Below are 21,867 nucleotides of genomic sequence, written 5' to 3' on the forward strand. Positions count from 1 at the left end.
CAGTGGACTCGCATTCGGGAGGACGACCGTTCAAACCCGTCTCTAGGCATCCTGATTTAGGTTTCCCGTGATTTCAATAAATCGATTCAGGCAAATGCCGTGGGGGTTCCTCTGAAAGGGCACTCCCAGTTTCCTTCCCCATCGTTTCCTAATCCGACAGGACCGGTGACCTCTCTGTTTCGTCCCCTTCCCACAAATCAACCAACCTACAACTGTCAGTTTGGAACTGTTCTCTACAACATTTAGCTTTAAGTTTCTTTGCTTCGCTTCCTTGTCCTTCCAAATTACTGTAAGCTCTTCTTGTGAGGATTGCGTTGTATTTGACAAGTACCTGTTTTCCATTTTAGCGTGTTGAGATCGTGCATTTTAGATTCATTACTTCAACAAACCGCTCTCTTTCACTTTCTGGTATTTTTTTTTTTTTTTTACGTTTCTGAACACTTAAATTGTCCTTGGATACCTCCATTTGCTATTAGCTAGTGCGTAAAAAAATTGTAAATGGTGCCACTTCAGTTAACACGTGTCATCTGCAAATAATACGGACACTAAACTATAGATAGATGTGTGTGTGTGTGTGTGTGTGTGTGTGTGTGTGTGTGTGTTGGGGGGGGGGGGGAGGGAGGCGGGGCTAAAGACTGAACAATAGATTCGCCCATTACTAATACGCTTCTCTTATATAGTACATCAATCTTATTATTAATGCCACAGCATTTAGATTTTTTGAATTTGGATAGTCCTTTCTATCATTTAACACGCTAACACAATGCTGCTGTCAACAGGTGATGTAATTTTACGGGAGTCCATTTTCGAAAAAAAAAATATGTTCTTTGCGGGCCAGAGCTACCCCTGGAGAGCGCTACAGTCGCAGATCGTGTTGATTGACACGTCCCGTGTGGCGCCAGCCAGTACCGTGTCTCAAGTTGGATTTCTCGTCTGCGTACACGTCAACGTTAGCTGCCTCATCCCGTATGAGGACGGTGGCTTCGACTCACGTGACAAGTGTAGAGACAGCACCTCAGGTGGACTTGTAAACGCTGTTAAACATGTCGATGGCGTAAGGATGACTGTAACACGGGACAGGTGGTATGGTATGTCTCTCCAGCAGTCATTTGCTCGCAGTCTATTTAGGAACAGATAAAATGACATACTGAGGCAGCTCTTATGCTAGAATGCTGTTCACAGAACTCATAGCGTCAGTTCGAGTGCAGGTGTAGAACTTTCACGATTCACAGTGAGGTAACAAAAATCATGGGATATCTGAAAATATCGTGTCAGACGTGATTTTGCCAGCCTTAGTGCAGCAACTCAACGTGGCGTGGACTCGATAAGTCGTTGGAAATAGTCAAATCATTTCCTCCAACTGTAAAGAATTTTCTTTTAACCAATCGGGAGCCTGGTGAAACGGCGCATCGCCATAAATAAAAATTCGATCGTTGTTTCACTTCAAATAGCCTCCAAGTACGCGATCATAACCATTTCCAGCCAATGATCGGTTTTAAGCTGAACCATAGGTTTAAATCAAACATCACTAAGACACCTTCTAGCATATTCTTCAATTAGAGATTTAGGATGAATAATTAGATTATTAACCGTTAGAGAAAACACTTTAGAACTATATTTTATTATTTATTCTCTAATAAGGATAATTATAGTTTTACTATTTAAGCAAACAAATTTGTTCTTCATAAACCAAACCTACTCAGCGAGAAACATAAAAACTAAAATTAAATTTATAATATTTTTATGACTCTGATCCTTAGGAGGCTTACCCCCATTTCTTGGGTTCCTACCAAAACGAATTGTCCATTCATTGTAAACACAGCCCACAGCTTGCACAGTGCCCTGTTGACAAAATGGGTCCATGGATTCGTGGGGTCCGCCCCACAGTCGAATTCTACCATCATCTCTTTCCAGCTGAAATCGGTACTCATCTGACCATGTCACGTTTTCTAGAGGTCCGGGGTCCGGCAGATATGATCACGAATCCAGGAGAGGCCCCGCAGACGTTGCCGTACTGTTGGCCCATTTACGACAAATTTAGCCGCACTGCCCTAGCGGATACGATCATCGTACGTCCCACACTGATTTGTGCGCTTATTTCAAGCAGTGTTGCTTGTCTTTTAGCGCTGACAACACTACGTAAACGCTGCTGCTCTCGGTAGTTAAGTAGGCCGTCGCCCACTGCTTTGTCATTGGTGAGAGATAATGCCTGAAATTTGACATTCGTGGCACACTCTTGACAATGTGGATATCGGAATATTGAATTCGATGACGATTTCCAAAATGGAATGTTCTATGCTCTAGCTCCAACTACCGTCGTGGCCATAACCACATTGGAAACCTTTTCACATACATCACCTGAGTACAAGTGACAGCTCCGCCAATGCACTGCCCTTTGATACCTTCTGTACGCGATACCACAGCGATTTTATATGTGTCTATCGCTATCGTATGGCTATTGCCCCTCAGTGTATGCAGAACAGTGTGTGTAGAACAAACAGGCGGTCTCCGAGTTGCAATTTCTTTGTTTATTGATGTGTGAAGGGTGCGCAATATTCAAAGCAGGTAAGTATTACCAGGAAAGGAAAAATAATGAGTACCGGAATGAATTAAGTGAGAACAACCTGCGTTGCTTCACACAGCGTCTCTTTGACTGGGGGACGTATATTATCACTGATAAGTGGCTAACTTGGGACAAAGCGTACAGCAGATAGTCACTAACTTTAACCGTTCAAAACAGTATAGTGAAAATATCAATAAGATTCTCTTACAGGACTTGCTTACCATCAGGCACAGTTAATTGATTGAATATGAATTTTGAAATCTGTGTACCAGATCTATTAATAATTTCATTTCATTGTAAACTATTAAATCTGTACATGTTTCCATTGGTTATGAAAACTATCAAAAATGCTTTAACTAATTGTAATATCATAACACAAAAACTATTTTTATGGACATTTGACTGGGTTATAATGGAGCCCATTTTTGCCCATTTTCAGGCTCCGACGCCTGGAGTTTCGTGCCAACAATGTGAGTATGATTCTTCTCTTGCAAGCAATGTATCGTATTTCGAATCACAGTGGGGAACTGTCTGCAATGTAAATCCAGCACGCTGCAATGTATTGTAGTTCGGAAAATTGGAAATTTGTGGTAAATTCCTATGGGACCAAACTGCTGAGGTCATCGGTCCCTGGGCTTTCACACTACTTAAACTAACTTACACTAAGGAACACACACACACACACACACACACACATACACACACACACACACACGCATCCCCGAGGGAGTAATCGAACCCCCGACGGGGGAAGCCGCGCGAACCGTGGCAAGGCCCCGGACCACGCGGCTACCCCGCGCGGCTTTAGTTCGGTGTATGATCATTTACAGTCTTTTTATCTGATAATATACTGAGGAAAAATAATGCAATGCCCTAAATGCCCTAAAGGACTGAATTCAGTGGCATCACGGTATAATACCTACGTACTGAGTGATGTTGTGTTAGATATTCATTTGTCGTTGTCGTCGGCGCTCAGATGGCGCTGAGGACACCTGTCTGTGCACCATCAATTTTGATTCTGTAGGCAGCAACGGTGCTGAGTTCAGAAGTGAACAGTGTTTGCATATTTCTGTTTAGGGTACACATATGCTCCACGGACGAGTACATACTCCTGTTGAACAGCTGCAGCAACTTGAACGGTATAGCATTGTGGACCTGCGGGAAGTTGGGTGGACGTGTAGGTGGATTGCTGCACATGTTGGGCACAATGCATCGGTGACACGTACTGCTTTCAAAAGTGGTATGTGGCACATTGCCACGCCTCTAGAGCAGGTGATGGACATCTGTGCAGTACAGACGCCAGATCGACACGTACTCGTAATGCGAGCTGCGGCGGCCGACCTAACGTCATCCAGGAAGGAAATTCGGATCTCTTGGAACTGTCTTCTGGCAGCAGAATTTTCATCAGGTATGCCTCTGGCCGGCTATCAGTGACAACACGACCCCCAAACGATGGCTGCGTTAGTGTCATGAAAGAACTGAGTGAAGAGTGGAATGGCGCCCTGTTTTCAGTATAGGATCTCTCTATATGCGATTGATGGACGTACACGTGCATGGCGTAGACCTGGTAAACTGCTTATTCCAGAATGCATTCATCTGGGACACAAAGCAACCCAGGCTGTATGACGTGGGGGGCCATTAGTTACAACTCACGGACATGTTTGGTGTTTCAGTATCCTTATCAAGTAAGATAAGATTGCGGCACTTAATGCTTGCCACTGACTTAACTCCCGAAAATATCTCTAACAATGATTTAGTATTAATTAAATTAACAGCACCATCTAATGGTTCTTTGGTGTACTACGCCCTGGCGCTTAAATAACGGAACTACTAAGCCCAGCAGACGATTTTGGATAGAACTCGAAATGAGATATCTTTCTTTACAGTGTTGTGATTCTTACCCAATAAGGCCAGTATCTTGCCCCAAGCTACAATCCAATTATCTGTGGGAACCGTACAAATATTCATCTAGTGGCTTTGGAGATTAGCATCCTTAAACAAAGAAACAGACTGCCACGACGGTTTTCCATAAAACTTGAAATCCGTGATAAGGTGTTGATGAGATGAAGACTGTACGTTGCCACAAGCTACGCTCAAGTTACCTGTGTGAACCCCATCAACATTTTTCTAGTAGTTTTGGAGATTTGCTTATTCAAACAGACGCACACAATGGTTTTGCCGTCTTGTTATTGGTATATGTAGGAGATATACAGGGTGAGTTGCTAACAATTGCCACCAAGATTAACTGCTAAAGTATGATAGGATCTGAAAATTTTGTGGGACAAAAGTTGCATGATACAACGGGGGCCATAATATGACGTTGGTTTTCTGTTGCTAGGTCGAGTCGCGTCAGAGATATGAAGGTCATTTATTTTCTGATAGCGGCTATCTAGACGAATCCAGTAATGTGTAACAGTCAACGGAGGTCATAAAGGTGGCATGAACCTGAAAATGTCAAGCCACAAGTTTAAGTAAACGTAGTCAACAATACAACGAGAATACTGCGCACCTTTCTGCACAAGAGTTAAGGAAGTCTTATCCAAATGCAGGTTTGACTTCTGCCGAGTATTAACTGAGTGAAAGCTGCTTATTCTTAGGAATAAGCTAATATTGTTAACAAGAAATGACACTAAGGAATATATATATTGATAGGCCAACGTCAAAATACCCAGACTCGTTAAAGGGATCGACAAGAGTTTAGTGAGCTTACACCAGTTACTGCCCGAACCGCCCATTTCTGAGCCAAAAACGTGGTTTTAGAATGGGAAGAGTAACCCTAAAATATAATACCACACGACATAAGTGAATGAAAATAAACAAAGTAGCCTAATTTTCGTGTCGAACTATCACTCACTTCAGATACCATTCGAATAGTAAAATGTCAGCATTAAGTCTCTGAACAAGATCATGAACGTGGACTTTCAACGACAGCTTACTATCTATCTGAACACCCAGAAATTTGAACTGTTCAGTTTCAATAATCATATGCCCATTCTGTGCCATTAAAACGTCAGATTTTGTTGATTTGTGTGTTAGAAACTGTAAAAATCTGACTCTTACTATGATTTAGCATTAGTTTATTTTCTATAAGCCATGAACGTATGTCGTGAACTGCACTCTTTGAAACCGAGCCAGTATGTTGCACACGGTATCCATCACTACCGGGCTAGTCTCATCAGCAAACAGAAATATTTTAGACTTACCTGTAATAATAGAGGGGACATCATTTATATTATTAAAGAACAGGGGTGGCCCCAACACTGATCCCTGGGGCACCCCCTACTTGATCGTACCCCACTCAGACCCCACATCACAGCCATTCTGAACACTGTAAATAATGACCTTCTGCAGTCTGTTGTTAAAGTAAGAGGTGAACCAATTGTGAGCTACTGCCCGTATTCCGTAATGGTCCAACTTCTGGAACAATATTTTGTGATCAACAGAATCAAACGCCTTAGTTAAATAAAAAAAAATATGCCCAGCGTTCGAAACCTTTTGTTCATCCCATCCAATACCCCACAGAGAAAAGAGACTATAGCATTTTCATTTGTTAAACGACTTCTAAGACCGAACCGTACATTTGATAGATAATTGTGTGTGATATGAAATGACCTATTATCCTTACATACACAGCTTTTTCAATAACTTTAGCAAACACTGATGGCATAGAAATAGGTCGAAAATTGTCTACATTATCCCTTCCTCCCATTTTAAAAGGCATCTTTACTACTGAGTACTTTAATCGTTCAGGAAACTGACCATTCCTAGAGACAAACTTACTAATATAGCTAAATACAGGACTAACATGTGCAGCACAGCACTGTAATATTCTAATAGGCACTCCATCATAACCATGAGAGTCCTTAGTCTTCAATGATTTAATTATTGACTCAATCTCCCCCTTTTCTGTATCACAGAAGAGTATTTCTGACATCGATCTCGGAAAGGCATTTGACAAGAGAGTTATATGATTCTCTGTAGAAATTAAATTTTTATTTAATTTACCATCAATGCTCAGAGAATGATTGTTAAATACTGTACATATATCTGATTTTTCAGTAACAGAAATATTTTTACTGCGAACTGACTTTTTATCGTCAACTTTGAGCTGCTGACCAGACACTCCCTTCACAAACTGACCATATGGTTTTAATTTTATCCCGTGAATTAGCTATGTTATTTGCATACCACACACTCTTTGCCTTCCTAATAACATTTTAAGCACCTTACATTACTGTTTGTAATGGGCTCCGTAGCTTGACTGTGACTACTTCTAACATTTTTATATAATACCCACTTTGTTCTACATGATTGACTTATCCCACTGGTCAGCCACCAGGGCTGCCTTTTACTACTAGTACCCCGTTTAGAACGTTCTAATGGAAAGCAACTCTCAAAGAACATGAGAAATGTGTTAAGGAAAGCATTATATTTGTCATCTGTGTTACCGGCGTTATAAACATCCTACCACTCTTGTTCCTTGACGATGTTAAAAAACTCTCTATTGCTGTTAGATTGATTTTCTGACATAGTTTCTAATTATATGTGACATTTGTTTCAGGAGAAAAGCCTTTTAGTACTAAAATTTGTGCATCATGGTCTGAAAGGCCATTCACCATTTTACTAACAGAATGTCTATCTAGTAACGAAGTATGAATAAAAATTTGTCTATGGCTGTGCTACTGTTCCCCTGCACCCTAGTTGGAAAAACACAGTCTGCATCAGATAATATGAATTTAGGAGATATACCAACATCCTTTCTCTTGCAACGTCATATACAATATTAATATTGAAGCCACCACTTATAACTTATTTCTGGTACTTTCTATAAAGAGAATCAAGAAATCTCTATAACTTGAGCAGAAATGCTCTGAGGTCAGAGTTAGGGGACCTATAGACAACAGCTATTAGAAGTTCAGTTTCACTAAATTCACTCCCAGTTTCCTTCCCCATCGTTTCCTAATCCGACAGGACCGGTGACCTCTCTGTTTCGTCCCCTTCCCATCGTATTGAAGCCCCATCCTGTCCTTGTTCCTAAAGGTATTTCTTCCAATAACAGACCTAATGTTTCTTCCATGAATGTGGTGTATTTTTATTTTATTTACACTTCAAGTTTCGTAATACCAAATTGAGGAGCAAATATCCAAGGTCATGGAACGTGTCACTACACATTACAACATAAAAGTAATGACAGATAAAAATAAAATATTTATGAACCTGAAAATGTCAAGCCACAAGTTTAAGTAAACGTAGTCAACAATACAACGAGAATACTGCGCACCTTTCTGCACAAGAGTTAAGGAAGTCTTATCCAAATGCAGGTTTGACTTCTGCCGAGTATTAACTGAGTGAAAGCTGCTTATTCTTAGGAATAAGCTAATATTGTTAACAAGAAATGACACTAAGGAATATATATATTGATAGGCCAACGTCAAAATACCCAGACTCGTTAAAGGGATCGACAAGAGTTTAGTGAGCTTACACCAGTTACTGCCCGAACCGCCCATTTCTGAGCCAAAAACGTGGTTTTAGAATGGGAAGAGTAACCCTAAAATATAATACCACACGACATAAGTGAATGAAAATAAACAAAGTAGCCTAATTTTCGTGTCGAACTATCACTCACTTCAGATACCATTCGAATAGTAAAATGTCAGCATTAAGTCTCTGAACAAGATCATGAACGTGGACTTTCAACGACAGCTTACTATCTATCTGAACACCCAGAAATTTGAACTGTTCAGTTTCAATAATCATATGCCCATTCTGTGCCATTAAAACGTCAGATTTTGTTGATTTGTGTGTTAGAAACTGTAAAAATCTGACTCTTACTATGATTTAGCATTAGTTTATTTTCTATAAGCCATGAACGTATGTCGTGAACTGCACTCTTTGAAACCGAGCCAGTATGTTGCACACGGTATCCATCACTACCGGGCTAGTCTCATCAGCAAACAGAAATATTTTAGACTTACCTGTAATAATAGAGGGGACATCATTTATATTATTAAAAAACAGGGGTGGCCCCAACACTGATCCCTGGGGCACCCCCTACTTGATCGTACCCCACTCAGACCCCACATCACAGCCATTCTGAACACTGTAAATAATGACCTTCTGCAGTCTGTTGTTAAAGTAAGAGGTGAACCAATTGTGAGCTACTGCCCGTATTCCGTAATGGTCCAACTTCTGGAACAATATTTTGTGATCAACAGAATCAAACGCCTTAGTTAAATAAAAAAAAATATGCCCAGCGTTCGAAACCTTTTGTTCATCCCATCCAATACCCCACAGAGAAAAGAGACTATAGCATTTTCATTTGTTAAACGACTTCTAAGACCGAACCGTACATTTGATAGATAATTGTGTGTGATATGAAATGACCTATTATCCTTACATACACAGCTTTTTCAATAACTTTAGCAAACACTGATGGCATAGAAATAGGTCGAAAATTGTCTACATTATCCCTTCCTCCCATTTTAAAAGGCATCTTTACTACTGAGTACTTTAATCGTTCAGGGTAACTGACCATTCCTAGAGAAAAACTTACTAATATAGCTAAATACAGGACTAACATGTGCAGCACAGCACTGTAATATTCTAATAGGCACTCCATCATAACCATGAGAGTCCTTAGTCTTCAATGATTTAATTATTGACTCAATCTCCCCCTTTTCTGTATCACAGAAGAGTATTTCTGACATCGATCTCGGAAAGGCATTTGACAAGAGAGTTATATGATTCTCTGTAGAAATTAAATTTTTATTTAATTTACCATCAATGCTCAGAGAATGATTGTTAAATACTGTACATATATCTGATTTTTCAGTAACAGAAATATTTTTACTGCGAACTGACTTTTTATCGTCAACTTTGAGCTGCTGACCAGACACTCCCTTCACAAACTGACCATATGGTTTTAATTTTATCCCGTGAATTAGCTATGTTATTTGCATACCACACACTCTTTGCCTTCCTAATAACATTTTAAGCACCTTACATTACTGTTTGTAATGGGCTCCGTAGCTTGACTGTGACTACTTCTAACATTTTTATATAATACCCACTTTGTTCTACATGATTGACTTATCCCACTGGTCAGCCACCAGGGCTGCCTTTTACTACTAGTACCCCGTTTAGAACGTTCTAATGGAAAGCAACTCTCAAAGAACATGAGAAATGTGTTAAGGAAAGCATTATATTTGTCATCTGTGTTACCGGCGTTATAAACATCCTACCACTCTTGTTCCTTGACGATGTTAAAAAACTCTCTATTGCTGTTAGATTGACTTTCTGACATAGTTTGTAACTATATGTGACATTTGTTTCAGGAGAAAAGCCTTTTAGTATTAAAATTTGTGCATCATGGTCTGAAAGGCCATTCACCATTTTACTAACAGAATGTCTATCTAGTAACGAAGTATGAATAAAAATTTGTCTATGGCTGTGCTACTGTTCCCCTGCACCCTAGTTGGAAAAACACAGTCTGCATCAGATAATATGAATTTAGGAGATATACCAACATCCTTTCTCTTGTCTCCCATAAGTCCAACCCCTCGTCCAAGTCGTGGGAGATGGGCAACGGCACAAAGTAGGGGATTGCCTTTAGGGGCGATGTACAGCGGGGACTTTGTGTGCCCCAGGACCGCTACGGTAGCTGAGAAGGCCCTATGTTAACCCTGAAACGTGACGGCTAACGGGGCTCTGGTGAAGCTGCGATAGGCCTAGCAAGCCAGTAGTGGATAAATCAACTGCTTTCAAAAAGGGAACATGCCTCGGATCACGGAACGGATTTAAAGGAAACCGACCAAGCAATGGAAAAGGATTACGAGATGGTTTACGGCTGGGCACCTTAAACGTAAGGACTCTAACTGGGAAGTTAGAAGAAATTGTAGAAATGATGGAAAGGAGGAAATTGGACATCTTGGGACTTGCTGAGACTAGGTGGAGAGGAGTTGGTGAAAAACCACTAAGTAAAGGATGTAAACTGTACTGGATAGGGAATGAGAGGGGAAGAAATGGAGTGGCAATAGTGGTCAGAGAGGGTCTGCAGGAGGAGGTGGAAGGTATCAATGATCGAATGATAAAAGCCAGAGTACGGGTGAAAGGAAAAAGCATTGAAATCATCCAAGCATATGCCCCACAGGTGGGGTGTACAAAAAAGGAGAAGGAGGAATTTGAAGATGACATGCAAAAGCAGCTAAATGGAGGAAATCAGATTATAATAGGGGACCTCAATGCACATGTTGGCACAGACGGGAAAGGATTCGAGGAGATAATGGGACCAGAGGGCTGGGGGAACCGAAATAGAGAAGGAAAATTGTTGCTGGAATTCTGCAAGAGGAATGGGCTGGCGATCGCAAATTCGTGGTACAAGAAGAGGAGTAGTCACAAAATAACTTGGTACAGTGGGGACTGGTCCCAAACTTCAGTAGTAGACTATGTACTAGTGGATAGGCAGATGATGAGCAGCCTCACAGATGTTAAGGTCATATCATCTGAGGCCTTAGACAGCGACCATCGGCTGTTGGTAGCCACCCTGAGAGAGAAAAAAGATAGGAGGGCAACAGATATACAGGAGAAAAGGTTGAAGACATGGATGCTGAAAGAGGATGAACGGAGGACCCAGTACCAGACACTGATCAGGAAGAAGCTGCCAAAGGAAGATCAGAGAACAGTGGAAGAAGAATGGGGCGATTTTAAGAGGGCTCTAGTTGAGGCAGCTGAGACTGTGTGCGGAAGAACTAGCACAAAGAGGAGAAGTAGGGAAACCCCATGGTGGAACAACATATGTAAAGTGGCAGTACTTCGAAAGAACAAAGCCTTCAGAGAATGGTTCCAGACCCGAACAGAGGAAGCTAGGGTAAAATATAAGGAAAGCAAGAAAGCGGCACAGACCATAGTAAGGGCGGAGAAGAAGAAGTGGATGGAAAAATGGACAAGAATGTTAGAAGAGGACAGTGAAGGGAACAAAAAAGTACTTTACACCATGGTAAGAAATAAGAGGAACGACAGAAGCGAGTGCCTGAGGATCATGGATAATAATGGAAGAGTTGTGGAGGAAATGCATGAGCTCAAAAAGATTTGGAAGGAGTACTTTGAAGATCTGTTGAATGCTGCCAAGCAGGTAACTAACAGCGATGGAGAGCCTAAGGCAGCAGACGATTATAATAGTGGGGAAATTGATGATCTAACTTGGAATGAAGTGGAAGAAGCCATAAAGAGGATGAAAGGGGGCAAGGCACCAGGTTGGGACGAAGTAACAGTGGATATGATACGAGCAGCAGGAGAAGTAGGAACCCAGTGGCTATACAGAGTGCTGAGGGTGGTGTGGAAGGAGAACAGAATTCCTGAGGATTGGAAGAAAGGAATTATAGTCCCGATCTTCAAGAAAGGGGATAAAAGATGATGTGAGAACTGCAGAGGAATCACCCTGCTATGCCACTGTGGAAAAATCTATGAAAAGATGCTGGAGAAGAGAATAAGAAGCAGTATTGAAAGTAGACTGCAAGAGGAGCAGTACGGTTTCAGACCGGGAAGATCAACAACGGACCTCATATTTGTGGTAAGGCAACTGCAGGAAAGGCACTATGAGTACGGGAAGGACTTAATCATGGCCTTTTTGGATATTGAGAAGGCGTATGACAGTATCTGTAGGGACAAGCTCTGGGATGTGCTGAACGCAAAAGGGATAGATGAAGAGATTACACGAAAAGTCAGAAAAATGTATGAGGGAAGTGAGAGTTGTGTGAAAGTGGGGAGGGAACGTACTGCATGGTTCAAGCTGGAAAATGGGCTGCGACAGGGAAGTGCACTTTCGCCTTTATTGTTTATTATTGTTATGGATGAAATCCTACAGCAAGTATCAGATGCAATTGGAGATCATAAAATGAAAGCAGTGCTTTTTGCCGATGACCTGATGTTATGGGGAAATTGCGTGAAGGAGGTGCAAGAGCAGTTAGATGCATGGGAGGCAACGGCAGCACAATATGGAATGCATTTCTCTGCAAAGAAAAGTGAAATAATCGTCACAACAAGGAAGAAGAATAGGCCAAATGTGGATATAACTTGTGGAGGGGAAAAACTACAAGTGGTAGAGAACTTCAAGTACCTGGGAAGCGTGATTGAAAGTAAGGGGGGAAACGCAATGGAAATAAATGAAAGGTGCAGAAAAGCAGGGCAGTTCTACAAATGCATTAGGGGGCTTATTTGGAGCAAGGAGGTGCCACAGAAATCCAAGGGAATTATATACCGAACCTACTTTGTCCCCATATTGACATACGGAAGTGAGACATGGGTAATGCACAAAAGCGACAAAAGTAGAATACAGGCTAGTGAAATGAAGTTCCAGAGGAGCAGGTTGGGTGTAACAAGACGAGACAGATTGCGAAATTTGTATGTGAGGGAAAGACTAAAGGAGGAACCAGTACAGGACAGGATAGAAAAATCAAGACTGCAGTGGTATGGACACATGAAGAGAATGGATGAGGGAAGAATTCCAAAGAGGATGTTTGATCTGCAACTGGAGGGGAAGAGGCCCAGAGGAAGACCAAGAGATAGATGGGTGAAGGGAGTGAAGGAATGTGTGATGAGAAGAGGAGAGAACTGGACGAAGGTGGAAGAGGGGGAATGGTGGAAAGACAGAACACGATGGAGAGGCTTGTGTTCCCGACAGACCCAGCCAGTGGCTGGAAACTGTCCAAGATGATGATGATGACCAACATCCTTTCTCTTGCAACGTCATATACAATATTAATATTGAAGCCACCACTTATAACTTATTTCTGGTACTTTCTATAAAGAGAATCAAGAAATCTCTATAACTTGAGCAGAAATGCTCTGAGGTCAGAGTTAGGGGACCTATAGACAACAGCTATTAGAAGTTCAGTTTCACTAAATTCAACTGCCCCTGCACAACATTCAAATACCTGTTCAGTGCAGTGCCGTGATACGCCTATGGACTCAAACGGAATACTATTTTTTACGTATATGGCCACTCCCCTACCCCACAATGAACTCCTTGAATAACAGCCATCTCATCTGAATTGTCAAATTATTTAATTTGTGCTCCGATGTACCAACAATTTCAGAGACAACATCTATAAGCAGTTCACTAACATTATCTCTAATAAATCTTATATTTAGATGAAATATGCTAATTTCTTCTCTACTTGGAAACATGACGTCCTCTGAAGGTGAGCCCTTAGTTAGAGGGACTTCTTTTAAGCAGGTATACCTATTAAGATTTCCTTGACAAAATAGGGGCCTATAATTCTGACCTACAGAGTCCCACACCATACATTCACCGACCACGGTTTTTGGTTTGCAACTTGCCGCAGCCAACATGGGTTTCCAGTTGCCCAATAATGCATGTTATGCAAATTAACATTTCCATGGCTCGTGAATGTAGCCTCATCAGTAAATAAATTCAAATTAATAAATGTGTCATCCCGCTGAATTCTGCCCATCGGCAGAATTCAATGCGACGCATACAATCCGTACCAGTTAATTTTTGGTGGAGACTGATATGGTAAGGATGATATTTATGGCGATGCAGAACACGAACAACACTACTCTGGCTCATGCCAGATTCACTTGCGATTTTACGCGAACTAACACAAGGGTCTCGAACCACAGTGGGAAGAGTACCAATTTCCGTTTCCCCGTTAGTTACTTTCCTTTGCCGGATATATTTCCGGTGCGTTAAAGATCGAATTGTCCTCAATTTATCATACACATATTTAAATGTACGACGTTCAAATGGTTCAAATGGCTCTGAGCACTACGGGACTCAACTCCTGAGGTCATTAGTCCCCTAGAACTTAGAACTAGTTAAACCTAACTAACCTAAGGACATCACACACATCCATGCCCGAGGCAGGATTCGAACCTGCGACCGTAGCGGTCTCGCGGTTCCAGACTGCAGCGCCAGAACCGCGCGGCCACTTCGGCCGGCAAACGTACGACGTGTAGGATGAGTACGTTGAGGATATCTTTCAGCGTATAAGTCTCTAGCTCTCACTGAATTTCGTATGAATTAACCGTACATGAGAAGCATATCCACTTGTTCTTCGAAGGAATACCTCATTCACATTCGCTTGACTCGACGATACTTGTCTTACCGTTCCTGTTAGTATTGTATTGCGAAACCGTCGAATGGTGTTTACACTCAATGGTACGTTAGATGGATACGTCGTATTCGGCGAATATTTACTATTTGCACGATATACGAGATAACATCGTCAGAGCATGTGCTTCGGTAAGTGCCGCAATTATAAGGAATACCACTCAATCCATGATAAGAAGATTGCAGCACTGCATTGATACCAATGGTCATCACTTCGAACATCTTCTGTAAATGGACGTTCATGCCACCTTTGTGACCTTAGTTGACCTTCAAAGACCTTACTGTTACACATCATTGGATTCGTCTCGATAGCCGTTGTCAGAAAATAGGTACCAAACTGTTGTGTACATAGTTCCACGCATTCAGCGCGTACACAACTTTCCCACTAGAGCGCGCCCCGCTAAGCACAACAGCGCAGGCGCAGCGCTCGTCCATCTCCGCACTACGAGATGGCGCTGCCTTGGAGACGGACCAAATTCTGCTTCCGCCGATCAGCGTATTAATATGTAACGCAGCCAATGAGATTGCTGCTAACGTAGAACCTTTTCTCCTCGCGGATCACACTCGCGCAGTGATATCTGAACGCGCGAGGTATTATAACGAGTGTACAGACCTCCGATTAGTCAGCCTGCATTTGTCTGCACCAGTCTATAGTCAAGTTTCAGTCTGTGCCTAATAAGATTACAATATTCCTGTACATAGCCATGAAGATAAATGAATAGACACTTTGACAAGTATCAGAGATATGTGAGAATAAGATTAATGTACCAAGACCAAAGGAACTTCAGATTTTCAATTGTAAACAGCATCCAGAATCAAGTTACGTAATGACTATGCTTTTTATTATTTTAATAAATGTGTGTGAAAATTAATCATGTTCTGTTTAAAGTGGGTCACCGTCAATCTCTAAGCGTGCAAGTGGCATTTCTATCGTCTGACCTAACGGCAGAAGATAAACACGCCACGATAAGACCACGAGACATATTGCTGACACTCGCCTACTTCGTTAGAGCGACGAGTCAAATAATCTGATTGTGTGTGTACCGAAGGTCTTTCAGTACGCACACCACACAAATTATAGCATCCCATTAAAAAAAAAGATGATCTTCATATCTCTGATGCGACCCCACCTAGCAACAAAAAACGAACGTCATATTATGGCCCCCATTGTCCCATGCAACATTTGTCCCATAAACGTTTCACCTACTATCATACTTTCGGAGTTATTTTATTCGGCATTAGTTAGTGACTCAACCTGTATATGTAGAAGAAGAAAGAAGATACAAATATAGATTTATCTGTCCTGATAACAGAAGAGTCGAATTGTTGTGACACAAAATCTATGTTGTGGAACTGGATATATGAATTAATTCGTACCGTTAGTCTCGTAACCTCACAAACAGCTGTTGGGTTTTGGCTTCAAGTTGCTCTAAGCGCTATTGGACTTAACATCTGAGGTCATCAGTCCACTAGACTTAGAAATACGTAAACCAAACTAACCTAAGGACAACACACACATCCATGCCCGAGGAAGGAGCCGAACCAGCGAGCGTAGCAGCAGCGCGGTTCCGGATTGAGGCGCCTAGAACCTCTCGGCCACAGCGGCCGGCTGGGTTTTGGCGTCGTCAAGTAGCCTCCTCCGCAGCGTGACGTCCTTGGCATTCTCTTCCTCCAAGTACTGGAACACCCTTGGCCATCTGTCCTCTCCATCTTATTTTCGGTCCACCTAAAGGTTTCATCTCTGACACTTGGCTGGACCATCTCGCTCTCCTTTGTCTTCGCTACATCAACAACATATGGTTCATTACACAGGGTGTTTCAAAATTAGGAAGTTTGAAGGTATGTGGAATTTGTCATGAGGAACAAAATGAAGATAGGAATCCGGGTCTGTAAGTGTCATGCAACGAAACCACAGAGCCTGTCGATGCATATGGTGGTGGTAAGTTCCTATGGGATCAAATTGCTGAGGTCATCTGTCCCTAGTCTTACAAACTACTTAATCTAACTTAAACTAACTTACGGTAAGGACAACATACACACATCCACGCCCGAGGGAGGACTCGATACTCCGATGGGGGTCAGCCGCACGCACCGTGGTAAGGCGCTGAAGACTGCGCGACTACCCCGCGCGGCGGTTGTATATGTATTTATGTATACAGGATGATTCGGTGATGACGTTACAAACTTTCAAGGATGATGGAGATTGGTACGTGGGTCAGTCTGAGGTAAGGGACCACTGTGTGGAAATGTGCCAGTCGAAAGTTATAAACGAAAATCATTCTGATACCTCTGACGTTAGAACACATGCACCGGTAGTGTCGTTGCTAACACTGTAGGGTAGACAACTTTCAGAGGTGGTACTATGGAGCAAAACAAGGAAAAGTGTCCGGTAAACATGGGCTCTAAAATGCGTACCTGAAGAGATATGAGCACTTGTTCAACAGATGTGTTTCACAGTAGCGAAGTTGAACAATCGCTCATAGCTCCTGAAGTAATCATTTTAGAAGCCATACTTGCTAGACAATTTTTCTTCTTTTGGTCCATACTACCACCTCTGAAAGTTGACTGTCCTATAATCTTAGCAACAACAGCACCGGTGCATGTATTCCACTGACAGAGAGATATGAGAGCGATTTTCGCATGTAAATCTTGACTCGTTCGTTTCTTGGTCATGGTCCCTTACCTCAGACTGATACATTTATCCTTCTCCATCATCCCTGAAAGTTATCACGGAATCACTCTGCATATACACACATACACATTGGTTAGTTGATTCAGGGTGAGGGGACTAAATGGCGAGGTCATCGGCCCCATCGGATTAGGGAAGGATGGGGGAGGAAGTCGGCCCTGCCCTTTCAAAGGAACCATCCCGACATTTGTCTGAAACGATTTAGGGAAATCACGAATAACCTAAATCAGAGTGCCCGGACGCAAGTTTGAACCTTCGTCCTCCCGAATACGAATCGAGTGCTAACCACTGCGCCTCCTTGTTGGGTACACATGTACAGGTGCCCATGCCTGTAACTTTGACGTTCTGTAGTGTCGATGGATGATGTTTCACGACATGGGTGCCTATCCTCATTTTGTTCCTCAAAACAACAGCTACTTACCCATGAAGTTTGCCGGTGTAGTATTTCTGCCCATACTACAAAACCTGTCTCATTGTAGTGTATCCGTATTTCGGATCATCTTTAACGTCAAGTGGACGATAGCAATTTGCTGAGTAAATGTGACACTCTTGGAGACGCTTTTATCTTTCTTCCCATTTCTTGCTTTTTATCATTTCCGGTTTTCACTAAAACCCACAGGTGTTTAAACTCATTTACTTCTTCAGACACATATAGGACTTTCGCCTTTTTGTCTTGTAATTTCATGCTGCCCTCATTAATTTTGTTTCCGCAGGCCGCTGTGGCCGAGCGGTTCTAGGTGCTTCAGTCCAGAACCACGTGGCTGCTGCGATCGCAGTTTCGAATCCTGCCTCGGGCATGGATGTTACGTTAGTTAGGTTTACGTAGTTCTAAGTCTAGGGCAATCTAGGGCACTGATGACCTCAGATGTTAAGTCCCATAGTGCTTAGAGCCATTTGGAGAGCCATTTTGTTTCCTCGTCATTTACCTTTAATCCCACTTACCATGCATTTCTGAATATATTTTTTGTCGTATTTTAAGGTAATCTAGACTTTTCGTGAGTAATGTTACATTATCTGCTAACTCCTTCTTTTGCTTTGTATGCTACACCGAGTGCATCCTATAAGATTATCTTGAACAAGAGTGGTGATATTCCATCTCCGTGCATGACACCTGTTTTTATGTCGAAAGTCATGGAATGTCCATCTTGCTTTTTCGCTTTCTCTTTCGAGACTTCAAGTGTAGCTTTTACAAGATTTGTAATCTTCTTTGGTATTTTATACTTTTCTGTTAATTAATAGAAGATTAAATGTCGCTTTCAAAGTGATTGGAAACTGTGCTACAGAACTTACTGTAGACCCCAAGCAGATAATAAAGAGAGGCAGTAGAACTTGTAACATAATGGTGCATAATGATATAGTGGAAACCACACTTCATAGGTAGTAGAACAACTATGGATAACCTATCGGGGTGACGAATGTGACTTGTGTTGCAGCCAAAGTGTCGGACATCCCGCGAGGTTACCAGTTCGTGCCTGGTTACGGGCTGGTGAAGCTCTACCGCACGTTCAAGACGTGGTGGGCGGCCAAGGAGGCCTGCAAGGCTGATGGATCTCGGCTGGCGATACCGCCAGACCGTAACGCCGTCGACGGATTGAACCAGATATTCGCCAAGGAGAACGGACTCTGGTGGGCCTGGGTTGGTATCTCGGACGAGGTCAGAGAGGGCGTATTCGTTGGAGTTGACGGTAAGAATGATATCGATTGTAACTGTCATCAGATGATTAGTATGTGAAGGTGAAACATAACACTTTAGACTAACAAGATTACCTGCCCATCCGGTTGAACAGTACAATAGTGGAAATCACTGTAAATGCAGGGTTTCACGAAACTAATAGTGCTATGTCTGAAGCATACATTTATCGAATTAACTGTGAAAGTAGTGGACTCACATAAGACATTAATAATCATTGTGGAATTACATTGTTCCTTTCATAACACAAGAAATAAAATAAGGCGTTTGCATTTTCTGTATGGGAATGGGTATACAGGCACGCACTGTCCTGTTGTGTTATTGCCTTGTTAGCACAATATCTAACCTCCGTTCTTCCTAATTACAATAAAAATTCTCTTTCCCTTTGATTGCGTTAGGGTTTATTGGTCTTGCAGGGAAACTGTCTCCCACTCTTCTCGTATCCTGTTTTCAGCTCACATACGGACTCAAATTGCCATCTATTGCGAAAAGCACATCTTGAAAATACTCCCCAAAAGTTTTCCACGGGGTTAAGATCTGGGCTACGTGCAGGCCAGAACAAGACATCAATACTTTATTTTCTAATCACTTTTTTGTTGTAGCAGGAACATGCACAGCAGCATTATCTTCTTGAAATGTTAGACTTTCGTCACCTAGGTCTTCATAGATTCTAATCAATTATTTCTTTAGCACCTCAGTGTTCAACTAATAAAGGCCTGACTTAACTTTCCACTAAATTTCTGTTAATCCTTACCTGTTGCTCTGTTGTCGGATCATGCCAATGATATTGAAATCTATGCGGCTCATTTAAATTAGACTTCCTTTCATCACTGAAAATCGCTTTATCCCATTCTGAGATCTGTCGCATATATTTTTCAGCAAACTCCAATCTACGCTGATTACATTTGAGTGTCAGATAGGGTTTCTGCAGTTGTTTCTTGAATGCAAGGTATTTGTCATATGGTAATTACTGGCAACTGTAAATCAGCATTAAGTTGAGAAGAATATTGGTTTGTGGCCCTTGCTTTGTGCAAAAGTAGTCCTTCCTATACCTCAGATAATTTTCTCCTTTGCCCATATTTTCCGTTCCGTCCATATCGTGCACCCAATGTAACGAGATTATTAATCACTGCAATGAACAGATCAATTGCTTAGCGATTTGATTATCAGAGAGTCTCATTTCCTTGTACGTAATGATTTTCGCTTTTTCATCACATGGTAATTGTTTTCCTCACGGCACTGTGTCAATCGTGGTTTATGTACTCAACACGCACTGGCGCTAATGACATCTGTTTCCTATCAACAGGAAGGCCACGTACGCACACACTAACACCGCACAGAGCCGGCTGTCTTTATACAGAGTTCCACTCTCTGCCACCTGAATCGTTGAAGTCTTGTTATATACTGTGCTGTTTACATCACATGCAGTATCATTTAGTTGCATTTGTCGATATACTGGAATTCATACTATCGCATATACATTGTGAACAACTTATCCAGCCGACAATGTTAATTATCTTGCAGATATCCATGCGTTTACACTGATTTCCACTACTGCACAAGAAATGAAACGTAGGTAATCTCACTAATACAACGGTTGTCTAAACGGAAACTCGGACACAATGAAAGAGAAGCTTCAGAATACTGTGACTAAAATTAGTGCAAATATTCTACGGTACATAAGAAACGATGAGATACGGAGAGAATTTAGTAACACCTTATTCAAAAAGTAAACGGTGTTGAGTCATGAGAAATATATATTTGTTAGAATAAGTCTCCAGTGACTCTTTCAATTTACTACAAACCTATTACACTTTTCTATAAATCTCCTTTCACTTCGGAGGCCTCCGCGTAAAGTTGTACTCTCTCTTTCAATCCGTCTGCCTAAAAGTTCTTCCTTTGATAACTCAATCGGTCGACGATTCAGTCTTAATTTTTCACGTTGTCGTCAAACCTTTGGCCACCAGTCTAATGGGCCATACGCCTGGCTGCGAGGTTGTGACTGTATCGTAGGTCGCCGATATATTTCCAAGGGAAATACTGAACCTCACTATCGGTACAGGTAACTGTTTGTGGACGTGTGTTGCCTTGGAAGGCTACCTTCGACGAAAGTTTTTCGTGCTGTTGATTTTTGATGGTGCTTTTTATTTTGGGATTTTCGCAGTATGCATCAGCTTATACGTTGAACTTTGTTCCATGAAATCAGCCAAAAGATAGCCATTTTGCTACCAGAAAACCATAGTCATAACTATTCATTTCGAGTAACTAGACTGCTTGAACTTTCTCGATTTCTTCCGAAGTTGAATGGTGGCACTGCATTGAAATTTTTTATGATTTTACGTTAGCGTAGGAATCCTACGCCTCGGTCGCAAAGTGTGAGAATTAATTATGTCCAACTTGTCGATTGTTGTCCTTAAATGCTCGTTCCCTTGAAATTCTTCGCTGCAGCGTCGGCCAGCAATCATTTTCGGTGTGGAGCTTCCATGACAATCGTAAAAACGGTATGCGTGCGATATGAGGAAATTCAAATATTTTCAAAAGATTGTGTCCACAGTTCGTAAACATTTCAAACATGTCGTGATTACCTCCAAAAGATGATGAAAAGATTTCTTTATTTAATTACCAATTTCGACCCACAGACCACCATCAGGTTCATAATTTGCATAATATCAGGCAAGATAAAGTCATTGGCGTCAGGCAGTACAATCCATGAGTTCATCACTGTTGTCACATAGTCATAGCAGCTTTTGTCGGTAATCATGAACTTTCTCAAATGAGGAAATTCGTCACAGCAC

The 21,867-nt window shown here is 41.7% G+C and overlaps 1 protein-coding gene across 1 annotated transcript in view; it reads left to right on the forward strand.

Annotated features, from left to right (window-relative positions):
- The first annotated feature begins 2,975 nt into the window (after positions 1-2,975).
- The window catches only part of LOC124775439 (macrophage mannose receptor 1-like), a 53,027-nt gene continuing 34,135 nt past the window's right edge, over positions 2,976-21,867 (forward strand). The window contains exons 1-2 of the mRNA XM_047250272.1: positions 2,976-3,033; positions 18,816-19,067. Coding sequence (XP_047106228.1) covers positions 2,976-3,033; positions 18,816-19,067 — 310 coding nt within the window. The remainder of the gene's footprint in view (positions 3,034-18,815; positions 19,068-21,867) is intronic.

This window comes from Schistocerca piceifrons, chromosome 2, assembly GCF_021461385.2.
Source record: "Schistocerca piceifrons isolate TAMUIC-IGC-003096 chromosome 2, iqSchPice1.1, whole genome shotgun sequence".
Taxonomy (NCBI): Eukaryota; Metazoa; Arthropoda; class Insecta; order Orthoptera; family Acrididae; genus Schistocerca; species Schistocerca piceifrons.